This window comes from Pundamilia nyererei, unplaced genomic scaffold, assembly GCF_000239375.1.
Source record: "Pundamilia nyererei isolate P.nyererei 1_Seehausen unplaced genomic scaffold, PunNye1.0 scaffold00295, whole genome shotgun sequence".
Classification (NCBI taxonomy): Eukaryota; Metazoa; Chordata; class Actinopteri; order Cichliformes; family Cichlidae; genus Pundamilia; species Pundamilia nyererei.
Window position 1 is genome coordinate 142,115 of NW_005187696.1, and position 16,965 is coordinate 159,079.

The 16,965-nt window shown below is 39.8% G+C and overlaps 1 protein-coding gene across 1 annotated transcript in view; it reads right to left on the reverse strand.

Moving 5' to 3' along the window:
- Positions 1 to 15,180: 15,180 nt before the first annotated feature.
- Positions 15,181 to 16,965, reverse strand: part of LOC102214679 (homeobox protein Dlx3b-like) — a 6,612-nt gene continuing 4,827 nt past the window's right edge. The window contains exon 3 of the mRNA XM_005750987.1: positions 15,181 to 15,863. Within this exon, the coding sequence (XP_005751044.1) occupies positions 15,417 to 15,863 (447 nt within the window). The 3' untranslated portion in view covers positions 15,181 to 15,416. The remainder of the gene's footprint in view (positions 15,864 to 16,965) is intronic.

Here is a 16,965-nt window from a genome sequence, read left to right on the forward strand (position 1 = left end):
ATTATCACTTAAAAATGGTATTTTGTGTTTACTATATTTTTATCTGTACATTATTTTTGTCAAATACTAAAAATGTTTTTGCAAACAATATGCAAAAAAACAAGAAGTCAGGAAGGGGCATTATAAGGTAGTACATTCCATTGTTGTAATATAGTAATTGGTGAAACTCAATCCAGTGCAAGTTTATTTACTGTATGAAATGCCTGTTCACAACAACAATCTTCTCAACGGTTTTATAGTAAAGAGCCAACATTATTATAGTAGGAAAACTCCAATCAGCTCTCAGTCCTCTGTGATCACTTGGTGATGGTGGGAAAGAAGAACTCCCTTTTATTAACAGGAAGACATGTCAGGAAGAGGCAACTACATCCACAAAGTATTCACAGCGCTTCACTTCTTCCACATTTTGTCATGTTACAGCTTTATTGTAAAATGCATTACATTCAATTTTTACCTCAAAATTATACTCACATTATCCCATAATGACAGGGTAAAAACATAAATAAAAACGTATGTGTCACGGTCCTGGGTCCCCTGACCCAGCGTTTTTAGTTCTTTGTGATTATTGTACTTGTGTGATTTATTCTATGGCTTCTAGTTTTGATCCCTTGCCCTTCATGTTTCTCTGTGCCCCCTCTGTTCTGTGTAATTGTGTGCCTTTGCATGTTTGAGTTTCTTGTTTTCTGTCACTCTGCATTGTGAATTATGTTCTCATGGTTGGTCTTTTGTTACTCCCTCTAGTCTAGTTTCTTGTGTTCCAAGCTTAGTATTTCCCTCTGTGTCTTTCGGTTCTTAGAGTCCTCTGCCTTATGGTTTATGTCTCTGTTTCTTAGTTGCTGTCTCCACTGTGTCTAGTTCGCGTCTCTGTGTGATCCTTCCTGTTTTACTTTGAAGGTCCGTGTCTTATGTGAATGTGTCCTGCTGTGCCCTCCTTTTGTGTCTCATTCCCCTCGTTACTTCCCAGTGTATTTAAACCCTGTGTTTCTCTGAGTCAGTGTCGTGTCGTCCCTCATGCTGTGTGGATCTCCCTGTGTCTCTCTGTGGGTTAGTTTGCTTTGTATGACTTTGTCCTGCCAGCGAATAAAGCTGAGTTCTTTGTGTTTAAACCTCGTGCCTGAGTGCCTGCATTTTGCGTCCAACTCCTGCCTGCCGCACAGCGATTCATGACAGTTTGTGAATGTAAAATCATTTTCAAAGAACTTCATTATTCTTCTCTCTAGATTTTTAACAATATGACATTGTTTTTGTTTTTATTAATGACACACAATAACAATACTTTGCTTCTAAAACTAACATTTATGCATTTATATAAGGTGAAAGTCCAGTTAAGCTGAATGTTGTGGTCTCTCACTGTGAGACCAGCGGCTTCAGAGGAAGATTGTTCTTCAGATTGACCGGTGTTTTAAACATGATTTTATAAATAGTGTGGAGAAGAAAATTACTCATTTCTTTTATCATGTAAACCAAAGATTCTGTTCAAATGACACATTAGCTGTGAAATTTAAAGTTGTGCCAAGGTGGCATAATGGAGGCCACCACTCTTTTTTTTTTTTTTATCCTGTCCTCTTTCCCCCTCACATTCAAACTGCCTATTGAGCTGTGCTCTTCCTTTCTACTGTTCCTCACAGACTGTCATCAGACCTTAGAATATCCCAGGGTCTTTACTTTACAGTAGAAAACACAGTGAAGTGCCATTGTTGTGAAATGAGGCAATAGAAATACTTTCAAATCATTAAAATGAATTAAACTGAGTCGTCCAGTGTAAACCATCTGTTTATATCACATCATATAAAGAGTTAAGGTTGATAATAACAAACGCTTGAAATTATTCATATAGTGCTTCTAAATGTGGAATTTTGGGTTGGGACAGGAAAATATAATCCGTTATTAATGACACTGCACCCTTCGTGCCATTAAATGAAGAAGCAGAGAAAGGAGTCATTTGCACCTGAGCATGAAGGGGCTTGATTTTTCAGGAAGCGATTTAACTGCAACAGTAAATTATTTTACACCACTGGACAATTTTCTTCCTCTTCCTCTTAAATCGAGACAGTTGACTGCTGTCTTTTTCACAGAAAACACATATTAGATGAGTACCTGAGCATTATGCATTGTTCACGCCAGAAGTCTAATGGACTTATTTACATTAAAAGCCCTCGATTCATATGGAAGAGGAGTGGAAGTTACAAGCATTTTCTTGTGTAGTTTTCTCCCAACCATCAAACAACCGTTGGAACAAAAGAAAGCCCGCACTGGAAATTTTTAGGAGACCTCAATTGATTTAATCTGCTACCAAGAGCAGCATCCTGTTGCCCCTGGCAGAGTTCACACCATAGAGTTTTATGGAATACTTCAGACATGTCGGATTGTCCTAATGAACTGACGGAAGCCTCCCGGAGGCTGAGGAACCATGGCAACATAACGGTGTCTGCTGAAGTGTTGGCAAATGAAGGAGGCAAGAAAAACTGAGAGCGAACCAAAGGGCCACACATACACAATAGCAGATAGAGCAGGGCGGGAGCAGAGACCTTTAACCCTCCGAGGACCAATTCATCAAGTGTGACAACTCCAACACTAACTCTCACCTCTGGCAATCAAAATGTAGTTTTTTAATTTTTGTTTTGATTAAATTGGTCTCTCAGTTCTTAGCAATCAGGGAACAAAGAAAAGTATCATTCCACGTGACACACATAAACAACCATTCACATTTTTCAAAAAGAGTCTGTTTCAGTTGATTGCTTTAGGGGCTTAAAAAGACCAGATGTCGATAAAACCCACTCATCCTCAGGCAACCAGTCATTTATTAGTTCACCATGGTAACCAAAAAAATGGAAGAGAAGTCTGTGTTTACAAAAATTAGAAATGCTCTGTATTTATCAAATGCCTTACCTGATTTAAATTTGGCCATCATCTTCGCCTTGTATGCCTTTAATCTCTGCCTTTAATCAGCTGTTGTTTTTGGACCTCTGAAGTTCTATTGTGTCCCCCTGCACCAGTACAGTATAGCAAAACTATGCTCCTTCAACTCGGTCTTCATTGTTTCCTCAGAATGTCGATAACCTTTCGATAAATCTCTCCATTAACAGTATCCCTGGGGAATGATGTCACGGTGCAAAACCTCATGAATGCTGGATAAAAGAACAGGAGAAGCATTCTTCTGGTTTAGCTGCTCATCTGGTGTGCTGCCTTCAAACTACGAAACTCTGCACTTTTTAATTAAAAATGGCAAAAAACTGCTTAGTCACAGCTGAAGACATAGTTCTTATACTAAATAATTCTCCTCGTGAAATTGGGTGTCTTTGAAACTGCTTAAAGGGGACTACCAACAAGTGATCTAAAAAACAAACAGCTATGTGGAAGCTGTGTGGATATACCTGAGAAGATCAACTTGAACATGAGACTAGCCAGATTTACTGAAGTGGTTATATTGAGCTGCTGTCACTACTACTGATCACATCTCCTAATGAATCAGCTAGCTAACTCTAAAATAATGGTCATGTATAAGGTACAAATCCCAGTTTCCTGGGTAAAAGTCATTTGTTTGTTATGTGTTTCCAACACTGTTTTTCCAAAAACCTTTTAACAAAAAGGTGATTTAGGTTTGCGTCAAAGTTTGCAAGCACGAACCCAAAAAACATTTTGACTGAATAAAGATGTATTTATAAGTCACGTTGAAAATTTGTTCCAAAACAAACATTATGCTAGCATGACGAAAGATACCTGATTGTTTGCTGGATGCCTTTCCTTGACTTTTTAAGAAAAGTGCAATCATTAAGAGCTCTGAGCATAGCCATGCTTGTCTCATTGCTGGGACTGCAACAATGGACAGTTAGCGTAATACTTCATAGTCATGTTGCTGTTTGTGGTAAAGATCTTTACCATTTGTGGCCAAATAGATGTCCCTGAACTTTGTGTCATTTCTACAAACACTCATTTGGTATGTTGGAAGTCACTGGAGGGAGACCTATTCAGCCATTTAGATATGCGGATATGATGGTTGTTGATTAAGAAAACACTTTTGAGGGGATGATGATGACTTTAAGGACTAAGATTGATCTTTATATACACTCTTTGAATTATTTTAATTACAATGCCCCTTAGTTTCACTTTGGTAATTCTAGTCTATTCCCTGCACTGCATGTGAAGCCTTGCTTCCACATACCTGCAAATATCACTTGGGTCCAGTGAGATGCTGCTGTTTTCCTAACTCTTCAATACCACTAACAACTGCTATCTGCTCATGACATGTAGGTACAGATCCTGTGTGCTGACTTTGCCTTTCATTCTCCGAGCCTCCAGGCTTAGCCTGCCAGCTGCTGTTGATAAAACACAGAGCACGAAACACAGGAGCATTTCTGATATTTCCTAAAGTCCTTTTCTTATTCCCTTAATAACAGACAAAACTTTGAGGATTATGTTTAAAAAGCATGTTCACATTGTTTTTGAATACAGTCAGTACACAAGAGGATTCAAACCTTCTGTAAAATGACTGAGCACTTTCAGCTACAATGTGGTATGTCACATTTATAAGAAAAGGAGGGCTGAGGACGGTAATCTTACACAGGTCCAGACCAACATAAACTCAATACACTCTTCAGGGAGAAAAAAAGGAGGAGGAACACCTAAAGACATTCTTTGTTTCCTCCTTGCTCATTTAGAAAACTGAAAAATACCCACAATAAAGGGAGAAGTTCATAGTTTGATCCAGGAGTTGAAGTTGTATCACGATCGATTTCATACATATTTCCGGATGTCAGTGAGGCAGTTTGAACTCTTGTTGGCAGAGTCTGGACCACACCTAAGGAGGCAGAGAAATCATTGCAGAGATCCGATTGACCCAAAGCAGCATCTGGCTGTGTGTCTGTGTATCTTATTATTTCCATTTCATTGTATATTCAGTACTGGAGGATGCGTTGAGCTACAAATGCACTTGTTGCCGAATGCGGTTGTCTGACTGGTCAAATCAGTTCATTTGGAACCTCAAAAAATAAACAATTGAACTTGGTTAAAAAAAATTAATGCTGCAAATTTATCCAGTGAACTGAAAAAGTAAGAACAAATGAGTCTGAAATATGAATTTTAGGGCGTCTGGTGTGTAAAGACATTTATACAGAAGGGGATTCGGGGCACTAGAAAAAGAAAAAAAGCTTTTTCTTTTATCTTGGAATTCTTGATTTTAAAAAAACGGCAATTTTTTCCCCAGTGGCCCTAATCCTCTTCTGTACCTTTACACTCTGTTTAGAAGCCGAGCAGAAAGTATGTTTTGGGGGAAACGAGAGGAGCCTCTGATATTTTTGATTTTATTTAGAATAATTATTTTCTGTCCCCTGATTGCCAAGACCTGGGAGGACAATTTTTAAAGATGAAAAAAGATACATACTCTGTATACTCTGAGTTAAATTGAGCTAGAATGATTTGCAATTCTGACATGAGTAATTAAACCTAATAGGCAGATTACTACATAATATACTTAAGTGAGTTAATGTTTCCATGTATATTGTGGACTTTGATGCAATACAAATATAGAATGCAAATACTTGTAAAGCACAACCTTACAGTGAATGAACAGAAAACAATCAGTACTGCAAGAACCAGTTAAATTCTCAGTATGCTTGTCCTCTCACAAGCTTAAATGTTGGAACTTAAGATATCTACTAATGGATATATATGACTCACCTAGCTAATGACTAGCACCAGCCATTTGTGTGGCTACAAAATATTGTAACCGAGTGAACCATAAATAAGCAGATGGGCCAACAGCAAGTTAGATAAACTGCTACTTCCTAGCTGGATGCTAAAGGCCTAACAAGCAACTTACTAAGTTATCTGGACATGTTATCAAGTCTTTTTATCATCAACTTTTTTTTATATTTAAGTAATTTCCCATCCAAATATTCATATACATTCACAACATGGTATTCCACAGTACATTATGGTATAAGAAGACATCAGGCATGTGCAGGATGAATAGGAAATAAAGGGGAGAAATTTTCCTTCTTGCGTGAGGACTAAAAAGTAAAAACTATAAAACTAAAGCCTTCACAACTTGCTACTGGGCAGATGACAGCATGTGACCCCTTAGAGAGTAGAAAGCAAATAAAGAGGGGGATTCATGAATGAGACATATTGAGGGAGCGAGATGAGAAAAAAGCACATTAATTAAAACAAGTAATAAGCAGCAGGGGTCACTTTTTATTTGCTTGTTAAAGTTGACCCATGCAGTGCAGAAACACATGCATGCTTAGATTTTAAGTGCAACGGAGATACTGCAGAACCTTGGTTGTTTTTGCCCAAGTGTATGAGAATGTGGCTTCGTGTGTGTGTGTGCACATCTCAAGGTTTCTGTAATGCGCTAATGCATAAGCCTGACACTGATGCACAATGATATCGACCGATACCAGACGATCGCGTCATCCAGGGGTTTTAATCATCTCCTACATTTCCTGTATCAATAATGTAGTGTCAACTGTTATTTGCCAGACAACCACTAAAAAATTCCTTTCATATACACAAGGATTACATTTCTAAACATAAAATTATTGAAATAATGACCACAAATTCTACTAAATTAAGGTCTGATGGTAACCATTAGTGTTATATACTTTACTTACTATACTGCTCAGGATGTGGCAAAATGTACAGATAAAATAATACAATTACAGACACTAAAATCAGTTACATAAGGACAATGTATTTACAGTGCAGGATACACAATGAAGACAGGCTGGAACGGGTTAGATGGGAAATTTAATTGTTTAATGTGCTGTGACCTTAAACGGTGACATAACAAAAACAAAAAAATGACGGGAAATGAATAAAGAGAAGACACAGCTCTCGACTTCATTTGTCTGTGCTCACTTCGAGTTACAGTCATTGCTACCAAGTCTACATTTTACTTTCCGCGTCCACTAGAGTCAACTTGGGTCTGAGTGACATTACTTTCATTATTACATGTAACATGAACTAAATAGATCTTTTTAACTTATATATTTTAGCTGACACATTAACTGACTTTTCAAACTGATGAAATTAAGTTCTAAGCACTATAAACCTTTCAATGGCAAATTGGAATGCAAATACTACAGAATAGCTACAACAATATGCTCAGACAAAAGCAACACTAGCTTAGACAGTGACAGGAACTCCCAAGCACAATAGAGTCAATAATCCACCTCTTTCTATCACATTGAACAGCCGTGAAGTAACAGTTACGAGTAAAATGTTAAGTGCATAGGAGTTTGTTTATGATAATTACCTTTCCACCTTTTGGAGAAATTACCAATAGGTCAATGCACAATCAACCAATGTAAAACCCTGCACTGGCCATTTCTACTGTTTGCATTCTAAGTGCATATTCATTACAGAAACATAGTAAAAAAAATAATAATGCAATTTATGAGATATATCAACAGATATGCAATACTTGGAACTAAGAATCCCTTTTTTCTGATTTCACTGGTGAAGTACATATCTTTGAATTTATATTAAAAATGTCCCAAAAATAACATAGCACAAAAACTAAGGTAATTCTGTTTGGTTGATATTTTCTTTGTTGTAACAATACTTCTTAGCAATACTTCTTATACTATTGGAATGCCTTTTTATTTCCCCTTAAATGGTGCCACATTTATACAAAAAAAATGCATTAGTGGGTTGAGTAGCAGAGTTGAGCATGTGGGTAGTGCCAATGAACAACTTGGACCAAACAGCTTATTCTGACTCTTGTTTTGAACTTGCGTCTGCTCAAAGCACACCATAGGAAGTAGGAGACATGCCACAGGTTGACTTCAAGCTGCACAAGTTCCACAAAACCAATAACAACATTCTTTAGAGTGAGCCCTGGTACCATCACCAAATTGAAGGCCAAGTTTCATATAATCGAATGTCAAAGATAAGCTGCAAAGTTAAGATCCCCAGGAGATGACACCACAAGAAGACCGTTTCCTCTCGCTGTCAGTATTCAGGGACTGTAGGCAGTGTTCTACAAGGTTTACAGGACTATACGGCCTTTATCCAGACAATCTGGAACAGGATGCACACAGCAAATCCCTGGCCTGTCATGACTGCCCTTTACCATTAGGCCCAACATGCGCACTAGAACCTAAACATGTGGAAGAACTTTATGCTCAGTGTTGAGGTCAGATTTAGCCTAAGGCAGTTCTCAACGCAGAAGATGTGGAGATTGCAGCACCAATAGGGTAACGGCTTTTGGTGGAGGCTACATGATGGTGTGGCAGAGCATCTCCCTCATTAGAAAGACAGACTTGTCATTATTGTGGGCAATCTCAATGCACAGAGATATTAAGATGAGATTCTGCAACCAGTGGCATATTAACACAGTTCGCAACCAAACTCTGATCTCCAAGATAATAATGCTTGCTCCTGAAGCCCCTGTTTGTTAAATGAATAAATTGTTAAATAGCCAGTATGTCTTGTTTCTTCAGACTTAAATCATCTAATCCAGTAAACAAAAGCCAAACAAGTCAGTAGCAGAATAACCTGTCTGGCACCGAAAGAAAAGATTTGACAAGTTTTTTCATGGGCGCAACCCACATAATCAACTCTGCTGCTCAACCCACAAATGCATTTTCGTTACAAATGTGGCAGCAAGTAAGTGTTAAAACAGGCTTTCCAACAGTATAAGCCTTACTGCCAAGAAGCAGTGTTACAACAACACCAAATACAAATATGCTTTGTTTGAGTGACATACACTGGAATAAGGCTCGCTTGGGTAAAGGTATGGGCAAACTGTCATACAGTGTACACATTTTATTTCAGTCTAAATGCAGTTTTTGGATCCAAAATAACCAGTATTAGTTTTGGTCATGAAAAATAGGAAACCAAATTGGTTTCCTGTTTTTATAGAACTGTTTTATCCACTTTTTTCCTCCAAATACATTGGCCCATATCAAAATTCCAAAACTTATAGTTATCTGGGCACATGAGCAAGTCAGCCTATCCTATTTCAAGGAATTTCACCCAAGTCCATCAGAAAGCTAGCACAAAGAGGCAACCACACACTCTCACGGTCGCATTCAATTAATATTCATTAACAACACTAACAAACATGTCTTTGCAATGTGGGAGGAAAAACCTGTTGGAAGCCAAACTGGCACAGAGAACATGTATACTCAGGCTGGCTAGCAGATTCAAACTGAGGACTTTCTTGCTGTTGCTGCTGTTCTGTTTGTTTGTATTATTGTAGGGTCTTAACCTTACAATATAAAGTGCCTCGAGGCAACTGTTGTTGTGATTTGCTCCTTGCAAAATCGTGAGCCGTTAACCACAAGCAGTTAGTTACTATAGAAATACGCAGATACATGTAGCTTTGATTATTAGGCATTATCTGTAGCACCCATTTGTTTACATTATGTTATTACTGAGAGACATAAATTGCACTTATAGTATGTTCCTTCCTGTTTGTCCTTGCTTATAGGGGATGGTGTGATAGTTCTGTCTATAATATTACTGGATTTGTGCTTATAATATAAAGTACCAACAAATGACTGTTTTGTAAACTGGTGCCATATAAATGAAATTGAATTGGCTTAAACAAATTGATGGGCTCAAATGGTAAATGGCCTGTATTTGTATAGCGCTTTTACTAGTCTCCCCTAGGCACCCCAAAGCGCTTTACACACCCAGTCATGCACCCATTCACACACGGGTGGAGGCAGCTACAGTTGTAGCCACAGCTGCCCTGGGGCAGACTGACAGAAGCGAGGCTGCCATATCTGCCATACTGGCCAACACCAGTAGGCGGTAGGTGAAGTGTCTTGCCCAAGGACACAACGACCGAGACTCCGGGGCTCGAACCGGCAACCTTCCTGTTGGTGAACTCCCAAATCTTGAGCCACGATCGCCCCCCCCAAATGGGTCAACTGACTCTTCAGCAAGTGCATTCTTCAGAAAAGAACATCCCTCTGTTATTATTTGGTTTGTCGTATTTTATTTTTGTTGTAACATAAAAGGCACACAGACGGACACAAAATGGACACAGACGGAATGAAGATGGTGGCTTTAGTATCAGATTTCAAAATCACATATTTTTCCAAGGTCAGCACACACATTACACCTCGAGGCAGGGAAAGGAAAGTAATGTCAGCTTCCAGTCTGTCAAGAAGCTGTCATAAACCTTTCTTCTGCTGCGGATTTTTTCAACTTGGCTTGCATCAGGTTATGCCGTCACCTCTTCTCACCTCATCTCACCCTTTCAGCCCTCCTGCAAATGTTAAAGAATTTTTTTAACTGCCACCTCGGCTAACCCTTCAAACACACTGCGCAACTTTTTCACATTAATATAATAAGATGTTCATTTTCTCCAAGTGAGTGAACATGCTTGTAAAACTCATTCATGACAAAAAAAAGTCATAACTTGGCATGGTTGTCTTTGGTTGCATGAATATAAGATGAAGATTATTTGTTAAAACTGTAATCTGTCAGGCAAAAACCCACAATGGAGTACCAGTCACAGGTCGCTACAAGTCTCTGTTTGCCCTTACTGTCTGTCTCCCTGTGATGTTCAGGTACATTCCTACCTGACACCTGGAAGCCGAGGGCTCAGCACAGGAAGGTAAGCACCTCAGCAAACATGGAAGGTGTTTTAGTGGATTTATGGTTTAGGGTCCACACCCTGCACACTTATGGATTCAGGGGAACGTGTCAAGCAAATGTAGACATCTAAGTATAGTTCTCACATTTTCCTCTGCCTTAGCAAGGTATGAGATTTTTTAGATAAAATCTTGAAAACAAACGTTATTGGCCAAAGGAATGCCTGATCCAAGTTTTTGAGCTTTCAGTGTTTACATGAAGATGTGATAAAATGCATGAAAATTTGAATGGTTCACATTAGAGAACAAACAGCAAGTACAGAAGGGCAGATTAGCGGTTTTTGAGCATTGAGAATAACCAGAAACTGCTGACACGAGCCTGTGACTTAGTGTCCAGGATTAGCATCCACATAGCAGTGACATACAACATACTCGTTGGGATGTGTTAAACATGGCATAATTATGGAAGAGTGTTTCTGCCACACACGAAAAAAAAGTATCCATAACTCAAAATTTCGAGTTAGCGCTTCCAATCAGTGAATGAGATCATTTCCTTGTTACCCGGAAGCTGAAGCCCTCAGCTACAAATGCTACAGCTAAGCTACCAGTATCACAGCCAGTCATGAATGCACAGATTGCTGAGTATTTTCAGTGAGGCTTCACAAATGATGAAATCCTTGTATTATTAGCTGAATCACATGGCGTTACTATCAGCCACGTACTCTCGAAAGCGTCAGTTTGTTGCAGTCTGGTTTTGAGTGTGCATTCCTCTGCGCCATATCCTTCCGGGTAACAAGAAAATGACGTCATTTACGTAGATTACAGATTGGCAGAGCTAACTCGAAATTTCAAGTTATGGATAGGTTTTTTTTGTGGCAGAAATGGGCTTCCATACTTAAAAGCACATGCACACACACACAAAACTGTAAGCCCACAGATATATTCAGTGTGTTACTTCAGTCAGCACTTTTTGTATTTGGTTAGGTTGGCCTGTATGCAGAATCAGAATCAGAATCAGAAAGGGTTTTATTGCCAAATGTTGAGCAGGTTTACAACATCAGGAAATTGCTGCGGTGCTTCAGTGCAAACATGCTGTCATAAATTACGCTAAAATAGACATTAAAATAAAAATAAGAATAAGAATTAAAAGTGCTAAGTAGATAGATATATACATGATATATACATGAGTGCAGGTGGTGATCAGTGCCAAACATGGAATGATGCAGTGAACACAGCGTAGGGTCATGTGTTAGTGGTGGGAACAGTCATATGGTTATTGTTCATGTGTCCAACAGCAGAGGGGAAGAAACTGTTCTTATGGCGAGAGGTTCTGGTGCGAATGGACCGGAGCCTCCTGCCTGAGGGGAGCAGGTCAAACAGACTGTGTCCAGGGTGAGAAGGGTCAGCTGAGATCCGAGCTGCACGCCGCAGTGTCCTGGAGGTGTACAGGTCCTGCAGAGATGGGAGTCTGCAGCCAATCACCTTCTCAGCAGAGCGCACAACACGCTGCAGTCTCTGTTTGTCCCTGATAGTGGCTCCAGCGTACCACACAGTGATGGAGGAGGTGAGGATGGACTCGATGATTGCGGTGTAGAATTGCATCATCGTCCGTGTTGGCAGGTTGAATTTCTTCAGCTGCCTCAGGAAGTACGTCCTCTGCTGGGCTTTCTTAATGACGGAGGTGATGGTGGGCTCCCACTTCAGGTCCTGATGAATGCACTTGGTGCTAGTGATAAATCAGGGTCAGAATACTTTATTAATCCATCCATTTGCTTCCGCTTATCCTTTTCAGGGTCGTGGGGGGCACTGGAGCCTATCCCAGCTGTCATAGGGTGAGAGGCAGGGTACGCCCTGGACAGGTCGCCAGTCTTGCTTTAATACTTTATTAATCCCAGAGGAAATTATGTAGTCACAGTTGCTCCTAATGTATATGTTGAGGCTTTATGTATACTGAGCTGTTTTAGACTATAAGAATAGTTCTAACATTTTCCTCCATGTGACTTTAGAAGTAGTAAAATCTAAGCATTTGGTAACCAGGAAGGAGTGCAGAAATATGAAGATGCCAATGCTGAGCACAACAGAATGCAAGACAGGCATCATAAAATCTAGAAATGCATTTTAATTAATGGTGTTGAACAATGGAGGAAGATCATTTTATTTCGTGGGAGGTTACATTGCTCTGCATAACTTTCCTTGCCATTCCTTTTAATGTCGTGGTATTTCAGACAAAGACACAATGTCATGTTTTCACTCTTCCTAGTAACATTGTTTGAAAGCATACAAGTCTGTGTTCTTCTTCCTTGTCACACCCTCTTTTTGTTAGCTAACCCATGGGTTTGGTTGGTTAAGTGTAGCTTGTTTGTCACAGACACACACACACACACTAACACTGCCACACAAACATTTCTCCTCCCCTTTTCAAGTGTGTGCCACATGAAAGCGGCGTACACCCGTCTCTCAGTGTCAGCGGTGTGTTATTAGCATCCAGAGACTCCAGAGTGTCTGCTGCGCTGTCACCTCCCACAGCCTCCTTTACACGCACCCTGCCTGTTTGTGTGTGTAAAATATATAGATGGGCGCAACCTGGATCTGCTGTCTGACTCACTCCGAGAGGCACACCAAGAGCGCACCGTCAGCACTACGCCTTTGTGTGTTTGGTGTATTCACGCGTAAACACGGGTAGAAATGAAAACACCAGCAGCAGATTGAAATACACAAAATAGTACATTTTATTTTCGCTTTGCTTTTTCAACTTTACAGAAAAAAAAGCTCCAAAGGCACAAACTGTTGTGCTACTTCATATCTACACTTGACACTATAAATAAAAAACCTGAGCACAGCACACTTCTGAAAGATTATAAACAGCTTGTTTTTAAAAATATTTTAGCACCAACTTGCTAGAAAGTGAAAGGCCAGGGGATTTTGTTTTGCTTTGTTTTTTAAAATAAAAAAAGTATTACTGAGCTAGCGAAAACACCAAAAGGCTTTAAAAGTGTGAGGAAATAACTAAAGTGATATAATTAGGGTTATCTCGGTTTAAGATTTAAAGAAAGGCCGAGCTATGATGTTTAAAAGATGTGGGAATTTATACTACAATGTGGTGAATTACGGCACTTGTAGGTTGTACTTTAAGCATTAGCATTTTTACAGCTTGGCTCAGGCTCAGCTGCCCTTAAACTTTTTGTAGCTGCGCACCAAACCTCTGTTGGAGGCATTTATTATTAAAAAAAGATTAACTGAATAATATGTCTGTCTTTGGATATGCAACGCATATTCTGTGACCGGGAGTGGAGGATTCCAGCAGAGGAGTCAAACTCCGCTCAAGTATGTGTGTTCACTGTGTAGCAACAGTTAGCAGCTAGTTAGCTTAGCCTATCTTAACTTAGATCAGTTCTACTTATATGCTCTTATAAACTTTTTAAAACCCTACACTGCAACTTACGCCATAATCTGATGTGTGCTTCCTTATAAATACAACTATGTTTCGGATCAGCGCCACCTGCACTGACACTTGAGACCAGTATTGCCGATTCCTCCTCTGCGCTTCCAGCTACTTTCTCTTCTGTCTTAATTTTTTAAATTGACTCATCTTTTATCCCATGTATGATTTGCAAATAAGTCCACGTCTCCTATGCAAACTACAGGCAGCTGTGGCACTCTGCTTTTGATTGGAGCAATTACAAAGTGGTTTTTGATGCAGCACCCCCTTTGTGACCAATTTCACCCGTTGGCTGCAAGCAACCTCCAGGACTCATTCGCCAACCAGATGGGGATTATATATTTTTCACAACCAACATGGCAGACTGCATCATGCCATGCACTGAAATTATGGGGTGGATTGAATATGAGCCACTTTTTAAAAGAGCATCTTTAAGTGTTTTTAAAACATATTTCAGCTAGTTTAGCTTTGTTTCTAACTAACTATATTGGCTAGAAGCAGCTATTCTGGCTTTTAGCCACTAGCCCCCAGAGGTGAGTTTAATACACTGCTCATACTCATGTTCAGATGCTGACTTTGTAGCTACAACCAGCAGCTGGTTAACCTGCCTAACCCTTGGTGTAAATACTGGAACAAGAGGTGCGGCTCTATCTGAAGGGGGGGGGGGGAATCACTTTTAGTCTAAGCCAAACCTCTAAACTGAGAGCACAAGCTTTGCTCTTCACTTCCACACAAACCAAAACCACCTGTTTGCTTGTGTTGCTAAGTCCGCTTTGTTGTTCCACAGAGGAAAACAAGTTTCATTCCAGCAAATGTGAAATTACATGCTGGTAATTTTTCTCCTCTGTTTCGCTGTTACGTTGAGATGTTATGCGTGTAATGGTCATCAAGCTGTCATATTCTTATTCTATATCAATTCCAAGCCCTGCGCTGAAATAGTGTGGCAGGCTTTCTTTTGATGGGTGACTTTCAGTAGTATTACCAGTTTTAGTGGAATAAGTCTGTCTAACTCCCCCTTACAGAAGGAAGAAACGTGTGAGGGAAATACTGAGCATTTCTATATTTTTCTGCATAAATATATTCAGAATTCAAATATTTATAAACAAAACATGAACTGTTATCAGTGATATTGAATATAAATGTCAGTCTCTGCACTAAAAAACCCATTTGAATCACCCCGGTCTCCCACAGTGTTGTGAGTTCACCTTGTGAGCGGTGGAGGGTAAATGAGGCCGACACTTGTTTTCAATCCACATTTGCAGCCTGTGTGACAACATGTGTTTCGGGTTTTTGCAGTTATGACTCGGATTTAATGATCACTGTCAGGTGTTTCTGCACACAGCACAGCTCAGAATCATCCAAAAAAAAAAAAAAAAGCCCCAGGTGAAGCCCAGGACTCCAGTCGAAATGTTGTCCATTTTTCTACATCAGTAGACGGCTCCCATACTCTGTGTGGCCGACGGAGCAGTTGGTGGTGCGTGGTGCACTTGGCCTGACTGTGAGAGACCTAAGTGTGCACCCTGCTGTTGGTACCAGTTCTGGTGTGTGTACTCCCCCATATAGGCAGGTGGAGAATCCACCGGAGGCTGATAGGGAACCTGCCCCCTACTGGTAGGATCCAGCATTGCACTATTTTTGACGCTACCGTTGCTGACGTTTGGGTTGTTGCCGCTCCCGCTGCTGTGGTTGCTGCTGTTATTGTTACCATTGCTACTGTTGTTGTTTTCCCACACAGCTGGGGATGGAGGAGAGTTGCAGGCCATAGAGTCGCTGGCGTCTGGACTGTGTTCAAGAGGAATATCACCGAGCGGAAACTCTCCGTTCTTGTAGAGCTTCTTAAACTTGGAGCGACGGTTCTGGAACCAGATTTTGACCTGAGAGGAAGAAGATAAAATGTTGAAGCAACTTAAATATTAGGATTTGTTTTTTGGCCACTAGTGTGTGACATATTGTAACTATATAGTTTGAGCATAGTTTGTAACTATAAAGTCTGAAATAGTAAAATATCCTTATTTGGCTTTTTGTTTGGAATTTCACTAGGATTGATACCATAAAGGTGTCACCTTGGTTTGGATTTTTTCCATCTTAGAATTTCGTATATTTTTGCCTTCACATGCAAAATCATCTATTTTATGCTTTTTTTAAAAAGCATCAAAATAACTATGACAGAAACAGAGCTATTGAAGTTTGCCTCAATAGCCGTTTTTGTGTTTGCTGTAGCGGGGAGGTTCAACTTTTGATGTTGAAACTTGTATTTCCGATCGACTAGCAGTGAATGTTTGCAGACAAGTCGGCATCTTCCACAAGAACTACAGGCGACTGTGGTAATCTGCTCATGACCAAGGCAATCACAAGGTGGTTTTAAGTGCATGCACCTTGTGACAGTTGTGGAATACACATTGTTCCTCCATGACCGGTTTCCACGTGACTACTGGAAAACTTATGTGAGAAATTTCTATTCATATTTTTCAAAACCAGCTGCCTATATTACGCATAATTGACTGGTAAGATTAGTCAGAAATATGGGTGCATTATAGTGTTAATCTAAGCCACAAGCAGAATGGGGAGAGTTTGAAGATAAACTTATTCTTCCTTCAACTTTCTATGCTAACTCTATCCGGTTGTTCAGTGATGACGTGACGAATCCTACTTCCGGGTCTAAAGTAGTCTGTGTTTAATATGGCTTTTGTGTTGTTAACATGTTTAATGTTATGTATTTTCTTCTATTTGATCTCAAAAAGCTCCTAAAACAGTCAGTGATCCCTGTTGACCTCCCTCGGCTTTTATTACCATTAATCATTTATTTAAGCTCAGTTTTTAAAACCTTAGGATGTAACTACACCCCAGCCCATGCAGCAGTATATGAATGACTAACCTCGTGTTGTGGATGGATTATCTCAGTTGTTCTCCTGGCTGAAGTTTGGTCCTTTTACAGCATCCTGCCATGCGATTACATTTGTTTCTGACCACCGAGAA